The sequence below is a fragment of the Neolamprologus multifasciatus genome, chromosome 17, assembly GCF_963576455.1.
Source record: "Neolamprologus multifasciatus chromosome 17, fNeoMul1.2, whole genome shotgun sequence".
Classification (NCBI taxonomy): domain Eukaryota; kingdom Metazoa; phylum Chordata; class Actinopteri; order Cichliformes; family Cichlidae; genus Neolamprologus; species Neolamprologus multifasciatus.
Window position 1 is genome coordinate 31664588 of NC_140455.1, and position 20327 is coordinate 31684914.

The 20327-nt window shown below is 39.2% G+C and overlaps 1 protein-coding gene across 1 annotated transcript; it reads right to left on the reverse strand.

Annotated features, from left to right (window-relative positions):
* Positions 1 to 12217: 12217 nt before the first annotated feature.
* ifrd1 (interferon-related developmental regulator 1) lies at positions 12218 to 18439 on the reverse strand. Its single transcript, XM_085138533.1, has 12 exons — positions 18214 to 18439; positions 16473 to 16577; positions 16282 to 16363; positions 15112 to 15236; positions 14831 to 14988; positions 14639 to 14689; positions 14238 to 14416; positions 14017 to 14125; positions 13263 to 13397; positions 12962 to 13090; positions 12759 to 12854; positions 12218 to 12637 (listed from the first exon to the last, which is right to left on the reverse strand). Exons 1-12 carry the CDS (start codon positions 18242 to 18244, stop codon positions 12551 to 12553), a joined length of 1287 nt encoding a protein of 428 aa, XP_084994659.1. The 5' UTR covers positions 18245 to 18439; the 3' UTR covers positions 12218 to 12550.
* Between the last annotated feature and the right edge of the window lie 1888 nt (positions 18440 to 20327).

Consider the following 20327-nt stretch of genomic DNA (forward strand, 5'->3'; position numbering starts at 1 on the left):
AGTGTGAAGCTGAGCAAATCAAACTGAGGGGCAGTGTATGGAGATAATGAGCGTAATGAAAGATCCAGCAGATGGTGAAGAAAGAGACAACTTAACATCAAGAAAAGCTTCCTCTATGGAACCAGCCAATCCAACTGGTGAATTCCTACGGTGAGGAGCAGGAGCGGCCAATCAACACGCTCATTCTGAGCCTTGGCAACAACCTCCCAGGAAAAGCGAAACAGTAGTGTGAAGTGTGAGAGCGTGCACGTGCGTGTGTGTGTGTAAGATTGTCGTAGATTGTCACCTACAAAGCCTGCCTCGCCTCTTCTATATTCAGATCTCGTGTGGGAGCTGGTGTGTCTGTTCCGATCTGCTGTGTACACTGATCATTACGGCTGGCTGTTTTCATTCCATGAGTGACAGATTAATTGATGACCTCATGAATGCATTATTACAGTCTTCTATAAACACGCTGCTCGCGCAGCACAGTACAGACACAGGTGTGTCTGCATAAATACAATCCAGCAGAAAATTTGCCCAAGTTGGATCAGGCAGAAATTGATTGTAGAACAGCTGATGTGCAGATAGAGATCCCCCTCTGGCAACAGTGAAACCAATATAAAATCCAGCAAAGGGCTAAAGGGAACTTTGGCTTTTTCTGAGTGGAGAATGATCAATGTGAGGTAGTTTTTTTGCTTGTTTGTTTGTTTGTTTGTTTGTTTTTATTTAGCCAGGACAGACATTCCTCTGTCTGTGAGATGACAGCAGTAAAAAGCTGCTTTGCTGTGTAAGTTGGAAGATATACTGTAGACATGGTGGCCATGAACAAAGCAGAAATAGAAGCTGTGATACAGATGCTGCAAGCAATACCACAAAATCAGGATGGATACTCAAATCAGCTACAAAGATAAGCGAGCAGCTGCTGCAGTTCTCACAGCGGTTAAGGCATCATGCATGTTTTAAATCCTTTTCAGTACTTCATGAGTCAGTTGGTTGACTCTTTATTGAAATTAAATGCACTTTAATCGTGAGTTGTAAATCATGCTCACAGCCTGGAACGTGCATATGAAATATAAACATAAATGTACCTTTGGATTACAGAATTACAAGAAATAGAAGTTACACCAACTAAAAAATTGCCATAAATTACAACTAGGTAAACTAATCTACTAATTTACATTTTAAATGTAGGCAATGATCTTATAGGATTTGGATATGCTAAGTTAGGCTGATGGATGGATGGATTTGTAGTAATGTCACATTCTCTAACCTTGCTTTGTCCAAAATAACAAAAATCAGAATTCCTTAAGCTCACTGATTGCCATGCTATTTTGCTTGATTACAGTTTTTCTCAGTTGCTTTGGTGCATTTCTCACAACAGAATTAAACTTTGCACAATAGTTAGTTCAACCTCCACAACATGTAGTCGTTTTGGCACAACCTTGTGGCGGTTTCATGTTCATTTCGTCCAATGGCAAATGCCTTTGGACATGAAGCAGTTGAGTAAGTGCAAATATCTAACGAATGGTCACTTTTGACTTGCTATTCATCGCTATCTCCTTGCTTTTATCATGAATGTCACAATTATTTATACTTGTACCGGCTGACTAGTCATTGTCCTTACAACTAATAGTCTTCATTTCATTGCTTGTGTCAGTGCACTCAAAATTGTTGAACATCTTGTCAAACAATTTGTACACCCATTTTGAAAACCCTATTTTTAAGGAGTTTCCATGAAAATCTCCATAAATTACTTTTCTCAGGTGAACCTTGGTGAACCAATCGGACAATGTATGTAGTGGTTTGGGATAATGTTAGCTTCCATCACTCTGCTGTAGTCAGGCAGTGGTTTGCAGCACACGACAAGATGCTTATGGAGTTTCTTCCTCCTTACACTCCATTCCTAAATCCAATTGAGGAGTTTTTCTCTTCCTGGAGGTGGAAGGTATATGACAGGCATCCACATACCCAAATGACCCTGCTAGCAGCTATGGATGCAGCTTGTGATGACATCACAGCAGAGTCCTGCAGAGGGTGGATTCGACACTCCAGAAGATACTTTCCCCGATGCATCGATAGAGCTGACATTCGCTGTGATGTTGATGCAAATATGTGGGCAGACAGACGGGAGCGTCTAGATAACAATGATTGATATGCAGCAGTGTCTGTTTTTCAGTTTGTTTGTTTTTTGTTTCATAACTACTGCAGTAAGGTTTACTGTCGAAGTGAGTTTATGTTTGCTGTAAAATGTTTGATTTACTGTATTTCCCCAGTTGCACAATGCTGTGAACAGTTTCAATTGAATATTATCAAGAGTGCATATGAAGTGTCTTGATTTTCCTTTACAATTTATGGTTTTCAACATGCCATGCATGCTGTCCAGACTTGACATGTCATTGGGAAGCACCTACAAACAAATCCGTCACAATGAGAACATGTTCAAACCATTTGATTTTGTGACCAAAGGTGCTGGTGTTATGACTTGTAATTGTGACAGCCCTGACACTTTGATTGATATAAGTACTTGCTTTTGATGAATATATTATCTGTTTTGATTAAGGGACTTGCTTTTGAAGCATTGACTACTTATTTTGAACAACTGACTTTTCTTTTTGATGAAGTGACTCACTTTTGCAAGTTATCCACCATGTTTTGCAGTTTGCACTAATTGTTTTGAGAAGAGCCTTAGTAGTGGTGCAAAGTTTAATTCTGTTGTGAGAAATGCACCAAAGCAACTGAGAAAAACTGTAATGGCCAAAAAAAGTTTGTTTTTTTTTAAAAAAAGGGTGAAATTCAAAACTTCTTAATGCTAAGCTAACCACATCCTCATATTTACCGAGAATCTCTTTCCCCTCTACTGAACAACATGCTGCCTGCTTCAGGTTCATTTCTGTATTAACCTGCTTTCCTGTTGTTTTTTGGGTGGATAGATAGATAGATAGATAGATAGATAGATAGATAGATAGATAGATAGATAGATAGATAGATAGATAGATAGATAGATAGATAGATAGATAGATAGATAGATAGATAGACTTTACTGAAAATGTTTTGATTGAAGTATATGAAAGATATAGGAATGAATGATGGACTTTAGGCAGCAGCAGTGCTACTTCAGCACCATGGACAGTGCCATAGCTACAGTATTAACTGCTACAGCTCACTGTTTCTTAGCCTAATAGTCTAATAGCAGAGAGTAGTGTTATGGATTTAGGATACTTTATAGCTGAAGAAAAAATGAGATCTGTATCCTTCAGTGCACATGTCTGTGTTTCATAGACAGTTAAGCAAACTGGACTCACCTAGCCTAATGTCTGTTTGTTGAAGTACCCTCAAGAAGATACTGAGCTATGAGTTCCCCCAGATGCATCTATCAGAAAAAAGGACTTGTGTGAATGAGTAGATGAAGCTGGTAGCTTACCACCTAATCAAACATCTGTGCACAAATTAACTAACATGTTTTTTTTCTCCCATTTGTTTTCATATAGTGGCTTCTGCATTTCTGCGCCTGTGTTCGTGGGACTGATGCTGCAGCACACAGAGGAAGGTGTCGTCCTCTTAACTATGGCCTCTTGCCTCCTCTCTGTGGCATCATCCGGCGAACAGTTGTCAGCCCTGACGGGGGTCTGCGCTCGCCACTGGCCTCAGCAAGAGAAAGGCAGAGGGAGTTAGTGAGAGAGACATAGAGGGAGAGAGAGAGGGAGGGAGAGGAGTGTCCATGAGGGAGGAGGAAAGTGTAAAAGCGTTTGTCAGCGCACGTGCACTCATGCATGCGCGTGTGTGAGTGTACAGTAGCTATGAGTCACACAGTGTGGGGGCTACAATGCATCTGCGCCCAGCACGACAAATGTGTACCGCTTGACTCTTTTTCAAGTCTACAACCACATTCCATATGGTGTCAGCGCGGCACAGTATGATATAGAGCTCGCACTGTTTTGCTGAATGATGAATGAGACGTTAGAAATCCAGTCACTGGATATTTTACTCTTAGTGTGACCGGTGAATCCGGAAAACCATTCAGATGATTCCAGAGTGGAAATAAAACAACAACAAAAAAAAAATGCTGTCTAAATGACTCAGCTTACAAAAGAAGGGGGTGGGGGGTGGAGGTGGGATTGTGTGGAGGTGGGGGGGTTGGGGGGGGGGGGTTGCGGTAAATCAGGAGGCATGCGATATTAAGAACAGGTGGGTGTAAATATAAAAATGTAAAAGAACTCATTTGATTATCTCCCTGAGTGAAATCCTTCAAGTTTATTCCTCACAATTCATACTCGGTATCATCAGTTATGCTCAGTTGCAAGTTGCAGAGGTGATTACTGTCTACTCAAGTGTTGCTATGGCGGACGGGTTGATGGTGAACAACTGCCACCACCTGGCCAAGTTTAAAATTGCACGCCTTGGCATCTTTACTCCGACAGCGGGGACGTTTTTTTTAATCGAGGGCCAACCGAGTGCAATGTAAGCAAAATTAACACATAGCATAATTGTATCAGTGTTGCCGTTGAGCCTATTCATAGCTCGTCTGTTCTCTTTCATGTTTCAGAGAGGTGCGATGTAAATAAACTCCACTGGCTTCAGCTGAAAACAATTTCAGTGCAGCAGCAGTGAAGCAGCAGCATTAACCCTTAAGTGTTTTTCTTTGGCAAAAGTTATATAATTAAATTATTAATAATAATATTATTAACAGCATGGTAAGATTTCTAGTTAGCTATTGTTGTTCAGGCTCTGCTTTCAAGGAGATTCTAAATTAAACATAACAGAGACCCATAAGACATTTTTAAAATTGTGCTATCAAATAGTAATTATATTTGACAAATCGCTTGCAGTAGAGTAAACACAATTTGTAATTCTCGCTAGTTTCCCTCTTGTCAAGTGGAAATAATGCTGCTTTAGCACCTGTGTGCTTTGAAACTTCCTCATGCCACAATGTGTTATATTGCAGATGAGCTTAGTTGAAACACCAGAAATATGTTGCTGTGAAAAAGTATCAAGACACCCCACATTTCTTCATATTTTGTCATTCATTTTCAGTCTAGTATTGGGGGGGGGGGGGGGGTTAACGCTGACCATTTAACACTGACCTATGAATCATTCAAGCATAAAAAAGCCACCTGACGCAAGGGATGAATCAGTGTTAGCAAAGAACCCATTTTAAATATTCTCTTTAGGCACTTTATTACTAGCAGCCTGTCAGGAAATGTAATTTATTTCAATTTCTTTGTCTGAATCTATGATAAATGCCAAAGATATCACAGTTTGACACACATAAAAGTAATATTTTTGGACCAACAAGGCGACTTACAGAACTTCCACGCAAGAATTTGGCCTATGTTTGCATGGTATACAGTGTGGGCTTAAAAAATCTGAATAAACTGGACAAGTGGTGGATAAAAGAAGAAGTGGCAGGTCTAAAAAAAAAAAAAAAAAAAAATCTCCCAGCAGATGAACAGTATCTCAAAGTCATGACCTTATGAAACAGGAAAAAGATGCAGCAAAGACCTGACACAGAACCTGAGAGATGCTTCTGGCCCTTCAGTTTATCCATCTCCTGTTTGCCTCATCGTGGTCATGAAGGCATTCTTAAAGAAGTTATACAGGGAGAAAAAACTGAGGAATACAAAATTACACAAGAGGTGGACTGAAAATCACTAGCAACCGGACTGATGGAGGGATGAATCCATATTTGAAATGTTTGGTTCAAATGAGGAGGTCAAGAAAGTGTTTCTACAGCCATCTTTAAAACATGGTGGAGGCTCTGTAATGGTTTGGGGCTGCTTTTCAGCCAGTGGTGTTGGGGATCTTGTCAAAAGTGATGCAATTATAAATGCAAAGAAGTACTGTCAAATTTTGATCCATCACACAAGTAAGTAAAATTTATTTATAAAGCACTTTTCACAGTAAAAGAAAAATGCAAAGTGCTTTAAAATCCAACGCTGATTTGTTAAAACAATTTCTTTATAAAGACCACACTAATCCAAATGAGAACGGAATAAAACAGGGATAGCCTTTGACACCAGCAGTCTATTTCTGAAATATTCAGTGATTCAATGACAATGATTCCAAACACACTGCCAATGCAGTAAAAGCATAACTGGATTAAAAAACTCACTCACGGTCGTGGATAGGCTTCCCAAGAACCCGGATGTCAACATTATTAAATAAGCGTGGGATCATCGGGACAGAGAATGAAAAACAATATCCAAAGAGATCTTTGAGTGTCCTTCAGGAAGCCTGGAGAACTGTTCCTGAACACTACCTAAAAAAAAATGACAATAAAACAAGTTCAACGTGTCGAATTCAGGCTGTGTTGAAGAATAAAGGTGGCCACACCAAATATTGACTTTAAGGCTTGTTAGGAGTGTACAGACTCACTTTTTGCCTTATATACTGCATTTCTATGTATCTTTGCATGTTTTAGTAGTTCGCGGCACCCATTTCCCTTGCAGAATATAAAGAAATGAAGGGTGTCTGAAGACTTTTGCACAGTAATATACATATACTCCTTATCAGGAGAGGATTTAATATTCTCTTGCAAGCAACAGGCAAAAAGTAAAATCTTTGCGTGCTTTCCTCTGTTGCCTTTTCTGAGCCTGAATGCACAAGATGTAGGATGATCTAGATGAAAGAAGCCAGGCCCTATAGGCCACGAGTGTGACTCTTTGGAGCAACCCAAGTCAGTTTGCATTTAACAGAGATGTTGATATAAGCAGTGAAAATAAGAAACGGTATATATACACTCACTGTGTGCCCAAGGATTGATGCTTAATATGGTGCACTTTGAAAAACATCTTTTTTCCTGGAAGTTTGCACATACACTATCATTCGCTTTATGTTTGCGCAGACATGTAAACGAGTGACTGATACAGTGATTGCTTCTCGTGATAATTTTGCAATGCACGTGCTGTCATAAATAATATGCAGCACTAACAAACTCCAGCTGAAATAAAGCGCATTGGGAAAGTTTAAATAAAAACATACATCGTCTGTCTCCAGGGTTCCTGCTAAGGCAGTGGTTGCCCTCAGAGTATGCATTTAAGTGTGCCATCTAAACCTCCACGGCTACCTAATTACAGCTGATCTAACGCAGGATGATGTTTACCCTCGAGACCAGGCTGGCGGGCAGGAGAGCGAGAGATGCTCGATGAATTTTCTTGAAGAGTTAGGTCACCCAACCAATGAGTTTTCACTGTCTAAATTGTAGGGCACAAATCATTTTGAGGAATTTCCATTTGCACCGCAGTCACCGTGTGGTACACCGACGCCCCAGAAGGTGACAGAGCATGGGATAAATCATCCTCCTGATGATATGTATTGCAGGATAACTGTAGTTACCAGAGGCAGCAGCCGCTTTATCAGTCCCAACAAGGCCTTTAGCATCTCGGGATGAAGAACACACAACTTCCATTCAGTAACAAAGTGCTGCTAATCTCTCTGTTCATTTTTCATTGTGAAAGCTACTGCGCACACGTCGCTTCAGGGAGCGTGGCCAGGGAGAAGGAGATGCTGGAAAGAAAGAGGGGGTGGAGGGAGAGAGGTAAGTACAGTAGGTACATGTGGGTGGTGTACTATTGTCAACAAAAAATATTTGCTAAGAAGCAGGTTGATTTATAGGAGGTGACACAGTAACAGCTGCTTATATGACAGGGATTCACAAGCGGAATAAATACGTTAACCTGGTTAACTATTGAAAAGCATCCATCTGGAGGGAGGGGTGTTTGTATGTGTAAGCAGGCCCGTATCTGCCTGCGTGAGCGAGGCTGCTACACGAGATCAACAGTTTGGCTTTGAGCCCTTTTGTACTGCCAACGTGTGGCACGATGAATGGCAAACTAAGCTGAAGAAGAAGCGCTTAACCAGCCATGGCAACGACTGGCACGCTGTGGCTGTGTGTCGCAATTGATCGAGCACAATGCCACATTACTGCGCATTAACTTCTGCTATATCAAGGCAGTTAAGCCAATTGCACTGAAAGTTCAGCTGGCTTGAGTGGGATACACATTTCCGTATCACACTGCTGCGGCAACAGCAGGATGCAAAAGAGGAATAAAAATGTAAAAAAAATACATCTTCCTCTTACATGTACCTTTGAGCTCGTTGTTTTGCTCTTCCAAACACGCAACGGTCAAATCCCACTCACAGTAACATATTCTGTTTTGTTCCACACCTCCTCAGTCTCTCTGCACTTTCCACAGATTTTTTTTCTCAACTCGCACACAGCAAAACAACACAGACAGAAGTGCTTAATCGAGTATGAGGAACAGTCTTTTAAATTGGGGCGAGTGATATAATGACACATAAATGAAACCAATTATTGATTGAACTGAAGATACCTTATCAAGTCTCTTACGCGTCTGATCCTCATTTATCCCTCCTAATTACATATTGATGTTTTTATTCCTTTCTATGCAACTCAACTGTGATGAAATCTGTATAATAACAATGGTCCATTAACACTCCCTTTCCACCTGAATGCCTGTAGCTATCATGATGAAAACGATCTAATCAAATGATTGTGTTTATCTGCAAAGAAGCTTTGATCTTAAATAATCAACTCTGAAACTAATATGGTTTTAAAGAATATGTGTTTGTTAATCAGATTTTTAAAAATGCCATAGTCAAAGGTAAAAGATGTATTAAATTTGATTGATTGTCACTGTGAATATGAAGAGAAACTTTATCAGGTGGCCAGAGACAGAGCGACAGAAAATCTTTCTTCTTCGCCCACAAGGCAAAGCATCTATTAATAGAATATTTCACATTACAAAAACAACACAGAATGCTGTTAAATGTGTTAAAAGGTTATATACTTTGTTTTGTGGCTCCAGAAGGATCTAACAGAATGGAGTAACAGAGAAAAATGGACACAAATCTTAAAAGTGAGGCTAAGACAGAAGAGACTTTAACACACTTTCCAGTAACCAGCAGATGGTTAGTCTGGTTGCAAAAATTATTCTGGCTTCTGACACTGCAGCATGATGTTAATTTTACAAGTTAAGGTCTCATTTAGAGTAAAACAGGCAATAAATTACTATACTTTAGGGCCTGGCTATATCATGGTTGACAAGTTACTACTCAATGGAGCCCTTGTTTGTTCAGTGTTCAGTGTCAGTTTTTCTTTATTAACCCTTTTTTCAACTTTTTTTATTTAGATTTTGTCATTTTTCTGATATGGGATGTATTTTAAAAATAAAATAGTCTAATTAATATCCTAATGAACAACAGATGCATCTTGCTAACCAAGATAGTTAGCTAGAAGTCAGGGCTTTTTTCTTTTTAGCATTATCCAAATTAACTTTGATTTCAGCGGTCACCAGGGCAACAGCTTACCTGAAAATAAGTATTTTTTTCACTGGCTGGGGCCTTCTCTATCAACTCTCTTGTCGAAATATGGTTACTATGAGTTAAAAAAAAAACAGATCACAACTCAAATAATAAACTCTGAAGTTTAAAGCGCTCATTTAAAACCCAGTGGGTGACAACATGATTTTGTTATGTCCATCACTTATGTACAGTCTGTTGTAGATACACGGTTAAAATTCATTAGTTATTGTTAATATTTAACAAAAACTAAGCCAAACTGCACAAGTAGTGCAATAAAAACTAAATGCATCCTTACTGGTTCCATGGGAAACAATGACCTTTTGTTATATGAACATATGTTGTTGTTCATTTAAGGTTTATTGACCTTATTTTAATAAAGGGTAAGAACTAGATCATTTTGATGTCTTTATTTGAAACCTTAAAATCGAAGGAGGGTGCACTTTCCTTTTACCGTGACTGTAGACATCACTCTCCAGCATTTTAAAACCGAAACCTCAGTAGCACTGTTTTCTAAATTAAAAACAATAATTAAATATCTTTATTTTAATGGCATAATCGTGTTTACCAGTAGCAATTTATAGCGTGGAGCTATGAATCAAGCTTTATCAAGAAGTAAAACATGCCATGAAAATAGAGGTTATTTAAATGATTATATTATAATTGGAGGTTTGAAGGGGAATCACAGCTTCTACTCAAATACTTATTTTTTCAGTCCCAAAGCATTTGACTAACATATTTAAGAGGCAAAGGTCTCGTGAGTTAATTACCTGCAACTTCAATTTTCTTTCATTTTCCTCTTGAACAGAACAAGCCCACAGGGATGCACATTTTGAGGAAATTTGTGTAACATGAGCAATTACCTCTCCCTAATTGAGCTGCTGTTGGAAAATAAGTGAAACTTTCCTTCCTGAAGTCACAACAGTACAAGAATGAGACGTAAATGTTTGCTGAGGAGACAATGCCTCAATCGTCCTGTCATGCCACATGAAGATGGGCAGCTTAATGCTAGTATGAAGTAGCCCACGACTTCTTGATTTAATACTGGCTCAGTCACCCTTAACACAGACAAATTTTCTCTGCCTCTGCTTCTCTGTTGATTTTAAAGGGCCAGGATATGAATGATGCAGATTGCTATGTGTCAGAAAGTTTTCTTAAACAGAGAATGAATATGCATAAACCAATTAGATGCATGAATCAGGTTTTTAAGAAGAAAACTAAAGCAGGCAGCCTATAGAATAAAGTGATAGAAAATGCAAGTCAATACTGTAAATTTAAGATATGAACAAAAACTAATACTATGTGCAATAACCTGAACACTTTTCATTTACATATTTACTTTTTTCTTCTTACATCGGATTGTATATTTGTACATTTTTTTCTGTTAATACTGTTCATATGTATATAGTGCTGCAGAACTGTGCAGCCCCCCCCTTCATGTTTGCACTGAGTTGGAGATGCTCTGTATCTCATTGTAAAACTGTATAGTGACAATAAAGTCATGCTATTCTATTCTAAAATAAGTCTGCTAAACAAAATACTACTTAGATACACATACTGTATAAAACAGATGGACAAAGAGTCTAGAAATCATGTTAAACTGCATTCTTCTGGCCAGCAGGGCCAGTTTCTCTGGTTTATCTACTGTAAACACCTTCCTGGTGAGTTCATGGTGTCAAATTAGTTTTAAGCCTTATTACAATGTGACTTAATTTTTTTTAAAGATAAAAAAAACTAAAAAGGTTCCGATTAGAGTCAAGAATAAAGCAAATTAGTCTTTAGAGTGGGCCCATATGATAGCATGTTTCAAAAGAAGCATGAAGTCCAAAGTCAGTGAGAAAAAAAGGCTCCCTTCCTTTTAAGCTAGATCTGACAACATTGTATCTTACTCAGTTATATAGTATTTGTATTCTTTTTATTCTATTGTATATAGTATTTTATTCGATTGTGTACATTTATGTACAGTATCCCATTCTTATCCGATTCCAGCGTTTTATTTTTTGCTATCTAACTTTCCATTGTAACGAAACAAATTTCCCACATATGGGACTAAAGGTCATCTTATCTTAGTTTTAGCCTACAGCTACATCATCCACTCCACCCAAATTCAAGGACCGGTTTTCCCCGAGTAGACACAAAAAGAAGCAGCTCTGTTTCGTCTTTCTACTGTCAGTAATATTGTTCCACCTGAAATATGAGGATGCTGACTGGTGATAGGCCTGCCTTGACCATGTGACAGTCTATTTTTATGGCTCCAAAAGAAGCAGCCCGCTGAGGTTCACCTTTGGGGAGAGTTAATATGTTGTGAGCTTTGCGGCTGCTAGACCTCCATTATATCAATGTCTTGTGTTCCAACAGTTTCACCTGTGACAAACTGCTCCACCGCCTTACTCGCTTTCCCTGCAACACCACTGTTACCTTGGCTGCAAGATCCTTCACTTTGATATGTGGAAGTAGTGCTGAGTAAAATTTCTATTGCCCTTTCAATCAGAATGACCTTCATATATCTGCCAACAGTTCCAGTTCTCAAAGCTACTACTCAAGGAACTTTTCCAGCCGTTTCTTTTGCAAGCTCTGCTGGCACTGTCCCAAGATACCGTATCAGATCAATGAATCCAATTATAGCCAATTCATAGCATTGTATATTGAATACAGGAGCTGGAAAAAATATAAGAACAGTTGTTGCAGCTTTTCAGCATTTATTGCACCATCCTCAACCTTTACATTACATACACAACACTGAATACACTATTTTAGCTTGCACATAAATAACACTAAGTGTGAAGTAATTAGATAAACTTATTACAAATCTGAGAGTTAGGGACGGTCACATGTCTTGATGTTACTACTTAGTGGTACAAGGGACAGATCCATCAAAAATGTTAATACCTGTGTATTTCATTTAATAAAATTTAAAAAAAAAAAAAAAAAAAAAAAAAAAAAAAAAAAAAAAGGAAATGCGCACGATACCTAACAAATGTACACCACCTTTCTGTGAACAAACTGTATTCAAGTTGTAGTCCACCTAGAATCTGTTTAATTATCAAATACTCACTTGCTGTAGATGACAGAAAGATGTTTTTCCCCCCAATAAAAAGCAATAGCTGTTATTAAAAAGATATAAGCCTACAGAAAGTGAGCATTTGATACACAAAGAGATCTTGGGACAACTGCATTAACTTAGGCTTGTGACAATTCATCTAAAAGCAGGAAAGCTTGATAAATAGCTTATTAGAGTCAAAAGAAATTATTAAAACTCTCCCACGTCCACCCTCTTGTCTCTGAACTTGCTTCTGGCCTTGGTCCGAGCCTTGAATGCAGCAGAGTTGTGCAGATGCTGGAACAGAAAGAATTTCAAGCGTTCATTAATAAAATGCCACAAAACTTTGAAAGCATTGATACTTTTAAGCTTACAAGAACACCACAAGGGTTTAAATGAGCCTTCCTTGCACACCTACCCTTTCAAAGCGAGAGATTTTCATGGCCTTCATGGTGGCTGAATCAACCAGCATAGGTGGTCCCAGTTCAAACACGTCTCTGATGAATTCATTCGCCTAGTTGGAAAAAGTTAACAAAACTTCAAGTCCAGTCACTAGCGCAAAAGAAAGATACTAGTTTATTGCAAACTCCTATTGTACATAAAGTGTTTCTAATAAGATACCTGTAGGTGGTAGTTCATTCCAGAGCCCACGAATTCTCGGAAGGCATCGTATGTCCTCTTTCTGACCCAGCTGTCAATGTTCATTCGCTCTGTGCCAAAGCGAATGGTCTCAGATTGGAAGGCCCCCTCCTGGAAGAGAAAGCAATATAAATAAGTCCACGGTCAGACACCATCATTCACTGTCTCCACCTCCAAGGAGCTGCTGTTAAGTTTTGCCTCTGTTCAATTCTGTTGCTTAAAAGCAGGAAATTAACATCCAACCGGCAAAAGGAACGTGGTTCAGCTGACATGTAGCGCTTACCTCAACAGCTTTGAGAACGTCCCTGAACACCGAGCGCTGCTTCCTCTTGTCAGTCTTGGCTCTGTGCTTGTTGCAGTCTGTGGCCAATGCGTTCAGTTTATCACAAAGTTCATCCCGGCCATCAAATTCAAAATCCTAAATAAATGCAGTGGGGGGGAAATAAATAAATATGCAGCTTATCCGTTTAAAAAATAAAAATAAATTTAAAAAAAAAAAAAAAAAAACACAGCACAGATAGACTATCCTGCTCCTCTGGGGCAGGCCAGCAATCTCAACTAAGAAATCCTGGCATAGCATTGTTATGGACTGTATTCCCAATAAATATATAACTTGTATGCTCAACTCCACCTTGGACTCTTTCCACAGAACCTGGGACCCATATCTGGAATACATTGGACCTGTACTGTCATCCTCCTTGTTGCGGGGCTTTCCCAAACTGAATTAATTTGCCTGACTATTGATCTTACCGTGACTTGTTTTGATTCCTGGTGGGGTTGTGGTTTACCTCAACTGCCTTGTATGTGCCTCATAATCTTGTATTGCCTGAGCTAAGTTCAGTTCTGGGTCTTGTGTACTTTTTCTTTAGTCATTGTCTGCTACTATGGAAAAAAAAAAAAATCCTAACAAAAATATTTAAAGAAAAAAAAAAAAAAGCACAGACAGGACATGTGCCACATGTTAACATTTGAATTAACAAAAGAAATGAACTTGATAATCTGGTGTTGGGGAAATTAAACAGCAATTGCAAACTTACAGAATCGATGTCCCTGGCCAGCTCAAAAAGCAGAGCAATAGTCTCTCCAGCTGCAATCCTCATGTTCACGTCATCACTCTCGAGCAACCTCTGCAGTTTAGGCAGGTGTCTGCACAACACATAAGCAATTCTTACTCCACTTAACTTGGTTGGAGAGCAATAAACTAGAAGCAGCAGAACTTGTAATTAAAAATCTTAAGGGTCAGCATAAAGGAGCTTACTTCTGCAGGATGTCTTTGAGCTGGCTGGAACTGCAGATTGTCAGCAGCAGTGCCCAGGACCGCAGAGAGTTTGTGTGGAGCTGGCTCATTTGAGGACTGATCGAAGGACAAGTGCCATCCGCCTTTGCATAGGACCGGGTGAACAGGTTCTCAAAACACCCCATGGTCGCTTGCACATCCTAAAGAAGCAAGCATCAGTAAGCTCTACTTATTACCACAAATAACATGTTTCCGACTTACTGAAAAATTACTTGAGGCATGTTTGATTTCAGCAGCACATGTTTGCATGAGTGCCACTCATCGATACAGCATTATGTTAGAACTGATGAGTAATATATGACAACTGGATGTCAGACATGCCACTGGTTTGCACTCAAGTCAAGACATGATCAGAAACTTACCAAAATGTCATCCTCAGCAACTAATGTGCAGAGGCCCAGACTTGTTGCTACCTATTAAGAAACAAAATAAACAAAACCATATCAGTTGATATTTCATGGAAAAATCCAAAAATGAGGTAATCTTTTTTTTTTTTTAATTAAGGGGGGGGGGTGCATTTATTCAAGGAGATCAGTACAATAAAAGACACTCACAGCCTGTCTGGCTTGTATGTTGGCTGATCCATCTGCCAGGATGTTTTTGAAGATCGGTTTCAGCGTCTTGAACACCTCCTCGCTCTCAATTCCTGAGCCCAGCTGGATGCACAGCAAACAGGCTAAAGAAGCTGCTGCCCGCTGCTCCTCACCTTTGCCTAACACGAGGAAGAAGGAAAAAAGAAAAAGCCAAATGATTTATGAGCACAAATACAAAAATGCGCCTAGTTTAAAGCACTGGAACACCTGCCATGTCATTGACAGCAACACATTTTTAGTACCTTTCTTGAGGCAGCGTTCAATACTGTCTGTGATGGTCATCCTTCTCTCTGAGATGAACTCATACAGGATGCGTGTAGCCATTGCCGTCTTAAGCCCATCTAGTGCCCCCTGTCTCGTCTTAGCACTGAGGAAAAAATATATATATATATAAATCAATCCCCGTAAAAGTGATAACCACTATACCATGAAGCCATTTATCAGAAAATACTGGCAACCCTCAGTATTACCCCTCAACCTCCTAGTAGACACAACTATGATATCAATTTCAAAATCCTACAAAACCCTGTTCTTGAGTTATCAGAGTTACAAGATTTTTAAAACTCTGACATCAAAGTCGAGGGTAATAACTATAAGTTATGAGTCTATAGCAGGTTTTTTCAGGATGCATGCGGTCAGTTTCAGCAGATGTATTCAACCAGCCATCACACAGCAGTTTCTCAAAGACGTTGCCCTTTCAGGTAAACAAGTTGAGGTCAATTAGTTTGTTGATTTACATTTTTTATTTATGTTTAAATATATAATCTTAAGGTAATAACAAAAATATTTGTAAAATAAATACACAAAAAGTTAAGAATGTGACTTCACCCATTTACTTTTATACAAAAATGATGTTTGACAAGTGAAAAGAATATCAGCTGAATAGATATAACAGATTTAGTAGCTTCTGGCACTTCTGGGGAACCCCTTCTATAATAATCACCCCATTGAGGAAGCCAATGGTGACAGGGCCTTTTTGGGATGAAGTCTATTTTTAAAATTGACAAGCCTGCAAACTCCAATAAAAACTTCCTGCACTGGACTCACTGTTGCATACAACTCAAGTTACCCAGCGTTTTTAAAACTACATTTGAAATTTCTGGATACATGCTCATCATCCAGGTAAAGAAATCCCAAGTGTCCCACATAGCATTTCCAGTGGGAGAAATGTTTTGTCACTTCAGAGTGAAGTACTTTTTGGGGTATATTTGAAACACCAACCCTGTACATTTGTTAAACTGGCAAGACAACATAGCAACGCTGCATAAAAGGGGAAAGCATTTCTAAATGGTGCAAGTGTTACCTAAAACTCTTGCTCTGACAGGATTAAGTAACTACATTGTTGAGATCTCTTGTAAAACTGGATCCAAGACAGAGGCAATATAGATCAGATAACATTTTGGTAATTTTACCTCTTATCTACTGTGCTATCTATGAACCCCTTCAGTTTATACTGGAAATCCTCCTGGGCTGAATCCTCATTGGTCTCGCCACCTTAAAAACAAAAAAGCATTTAAGGAGGTTGTAAACAGACTTGTTTGATGTGTTTGAAGAACACACACACGTTCAAACAGAGTACAGTCAGGGGTACACACAAACCTACCTTCATCTGCTACACTGGTGGCGTCACTGAAGCTGCTGCAATGACTGAGGGTCTCAATGGAGGCATCCTCATCACTGAAAGGCTGCACAGCCCCATGCTGGCCCCCTGAAAAACAAAACAAAGACACATAAGCACGGGCAATCAAATATAACACAGAGCCGTAGGTCATTGTGAGTCAATTGTGTAATCCAAGCGTCAGGCAGGTAAGGCAGCATACACTGTACTTATCTAATCAGCTGCCTGTCCGTTGCTATTGGCCTTTTCGTTATCTCATCCAAAAATAAATATGTACCACGTTGTCAAAGTGTGCTGCCTGTGTCAACAAAATGTTCAGGTTGGAGGGGCACAGGCACATCAAAAACGACCTGAAACAACATTGTATGGGTAACCGGTATGTCCCAGAAACTGTCCAGCAAGAGGCAAACACAGTAGGGTACAGCTGCAAAATACAGGAGTATCATGTCTAGTATTATGTCACTGAGGCATAGGAGGAAGTAGATCGTTTCACTAAGCAAAGTCCACATCAGACAAGTTACTATCAGACAATTTATTATCCACGTAGTAGGGACAACGTGGCTGAAACGGAACAGAGCGAAACACAATGTTCTGGTTACTATAATAGCTCTAGAGGGTGGGATGGGCAAAAAATTCACAGCTAAAAGAGGCTGCTAAAATCTTGGGTGAGATCTTTACGAAACCTTATAAACAAACAAGGGTTTAATTTAATCCCACTTAAGGTTAACTCTGCTACTGCAAAAACTGGACAAACTTCCAACCCCGCCCAGACTCAACAGGCTTCTCTGCCGTGACCTGAATTTACCTCTGGTAGACATGTTTAGGTGAGCGTAAGACGGCAGGAACCCGCCGCTTTTAGAACACAATGTGAAAAATACTTCAGTTATTCATAACAAGCAGCCCTAAAAAAAATTTAGCTGAAAATAAAATAGCCGTCTTTAAATTGATTAAAACTAGCTATTTAAGTGTTGACGTGGACTGTTTTCCTCACACGACAGCTGATTTCTGAAAACCGGGTGCCGCCTCCTTCCTCCGAGTCCAAAATGTCGGACTTGTGCCTCAAAAACAAATATATGCAAGATGTTTTAAAAAAGAAAATGATCCTTCCTCAGTGACACAATATGATACTCAGGCTTCAAAACTGCTTACCTAATCGGGTATCAATATCATTTGTCCCACATACGGCTAAAGATCAATCGAGGTCAAAGAATTCTAGTTTCGTGTGGTTTGCGTTACATACACTTTCACAAAAATCCAACGTATTGCTTTATAACATTTATGATGGTAATAATCGAATTCAAGGAAGAAAATGCTTGGGTGTTTTACTCCTTCAAACGTTTATTTTTACTAAGCAACCACATGTGTCTCGCGTTGAAAGGGAGTGGGCATGAAGCTAGCCCTCGTTAGCTTGTGAAGTATAACAATTATTAAGGGCTTTTGTTGAGTAGCTCATGTTATACTATAATGTTATGCTTTAAAAGCCCTTTACAGTAGCTTTCGTATGACAGTATCAATACTATGATAGTATACTTTTTCATTAGCAGTGTTGCTTTGTGTGAGTACAGCTAGCTACGTTTTGTGTTTTGACCTAGGCCAGCCTCTACCTTTTGTAGTCCGTACTGTAAACACGTTCAGCTCCATTCGATGAACAAAGAACACTGAAAGAACTACAATTACCATCAACAAATACACAAGGCCGTAGCACAGCAGCCGCTAGTTTACTTACCCCTGCTATTCTTTTTCTTGTTCCTCGGCATTTTCGTGCAGATAACCAGAAAAATTTAACCAAAAATCAGCCAATACACGACCAGCCTTTATTGTATTGTCTTGTAAAATGAAAATATTCCCTTGGCACAGTGGATAAAAAGAAATCGAAAGCGATCTTGGAGATAGACTGTGGGCCGAGACGATACATTTTCCCTCATAAACCAGGGCTGCGCGAGTACAGCGCGGTTCTCAGTATTTATACCGGCGGACATGTCACGAGGAGTTTTCCCGGCTTCGCTGGCCAATCCTGGAACAGGAAAGACTGTCGCGTGTGTTCGCGCGTGATACAGTGACAGAAAGAGGGGAACTGTGAGTCCTGTTCTGTTATTTTGGGGGAAAACAATGTCTGTGTATACAAATTTGATACATTCTCCAAGACAAACCACGAAATCAAACGGCGTTTACGTTTACACAAAGTGTGATAACACCACATTAGACTGGTTACGTAAGTTTTAAAGTCGCAAGGGAGGAGGAGGAGGTGGAGATGGCTTTCAGCTCTGGTTGATTGGGACCCACAATAGCCCATCGTACAAGCTAAATAATAGTGAATAAATTCCACTGCAAGAAAAAACACTATTGTCTGACATAAAACATGTTATCACACAAGACAGTGATAATGTTCCACGGTGAGACTGCAAGTGTGCGTGTCTTGCAGTTGATCACATTATTATAGAGCTCTGTGCTGTTGATGAGATCATGTTATGTATCTGTGATGAGACAAATATTGTCATTAGAGAATTGTGATGCAAAATGTTTCACTCGGATGCATTCATGTTTTTTTTTTATATAAAGTGGATTTGAAACTGTGCCTGTCTAGAAAGTTGAACAGTTATCGTCTACTTGACAGGGATGTGAAAGAGACTATCTTGGCTTTTCCCCTTTTAGTAGACAGGGACATCGGAGATACTTCTAGAAACCGAGCACTGTTTCAATATTGTTGCATTTGTTTTAAAAGTGCACGAAGTAACACTGCTAGAGCCAATTAATTCTAGCTAGTTTTACACGGCTACTGCGTTTAGTGGCAGTTGCAATAGATGTCTAAAGAAAGACTGCACATTGTCAACTTTCTGCAGTTAAAAGTTAAAATGCTTATTCAGCCAAATATGAACCATTCCTAAATCTTGCACTCACTTGCCTCTTTGACAAATATAACTTGGGATTTTGTTTCATGTCACACTCACATGCCAAACATTAACTTTATTTATTTTACATCTTTGCCTCTAAAAGCACAAACACAATAATAATGCAATAACTACTTTCCAAATCCAGCAATCAGCATTTTACTCCTAGTCAAATCACAGTGTAGGGCTATTAGTTGTTCCTGCTATTGACTCCTTCTGGAGCTTTATGTATGCAGATTTGTTAATATTTGTTGCGCAGGATTTGTTCAACATAAAATGCCTATCTTTTTTAAGCTGTCAAATTATTCAGACAGGTGCCGCTTGTACTTTTATAGCACTGTGCAAAAGTCTTGACCACCCGTTATTTCTTTATGTCGTGCTTCCAGTTTTTAGTTTGTTTATTGAACCAAATAGCAAATAGTATCTTTGCACCAACAAGGTGATACCCAAAGTGCTATTAGCTGAAAACTTTGCATATCTTGGCACAGTGTCCAGTCTGACCTTCAAAAATCTGAGAAAACTGAACAAGTGGAGGGAAAAAATAGAAGTGGGAGGATCTAAAAAACACATTAAGTCGATGAAGAGTATTTGAAAGTCGTGTTCTTAAGAAATAAATTAAAACTTCAGTTTTCAGGAGGACATGGTCCCAAACACACTGACAGTGGAGTAAAAGCATGCCTGTAACACTATCAGTCATGGATCGGCCTCCCCAAATCCAGAACAGAACCAAAGGCAGCCAACATCTAAAAAGCAGCTTTGAATGTCTTTCAAGAAGACTGGAGAACTACTTAAAGAAATTAAAAAAAATCTTACCTAAGAGAGTTCAGACTGTGTTAAGTTAGAATAAAGGTGATAGTACCAAATATTGACCTTTAAGCTTGTTAGAGTTCATGTTTTGGCGTTATACACTGCAGTACGCATGTATTTACATGTATGTTCAATAAATCGCTAA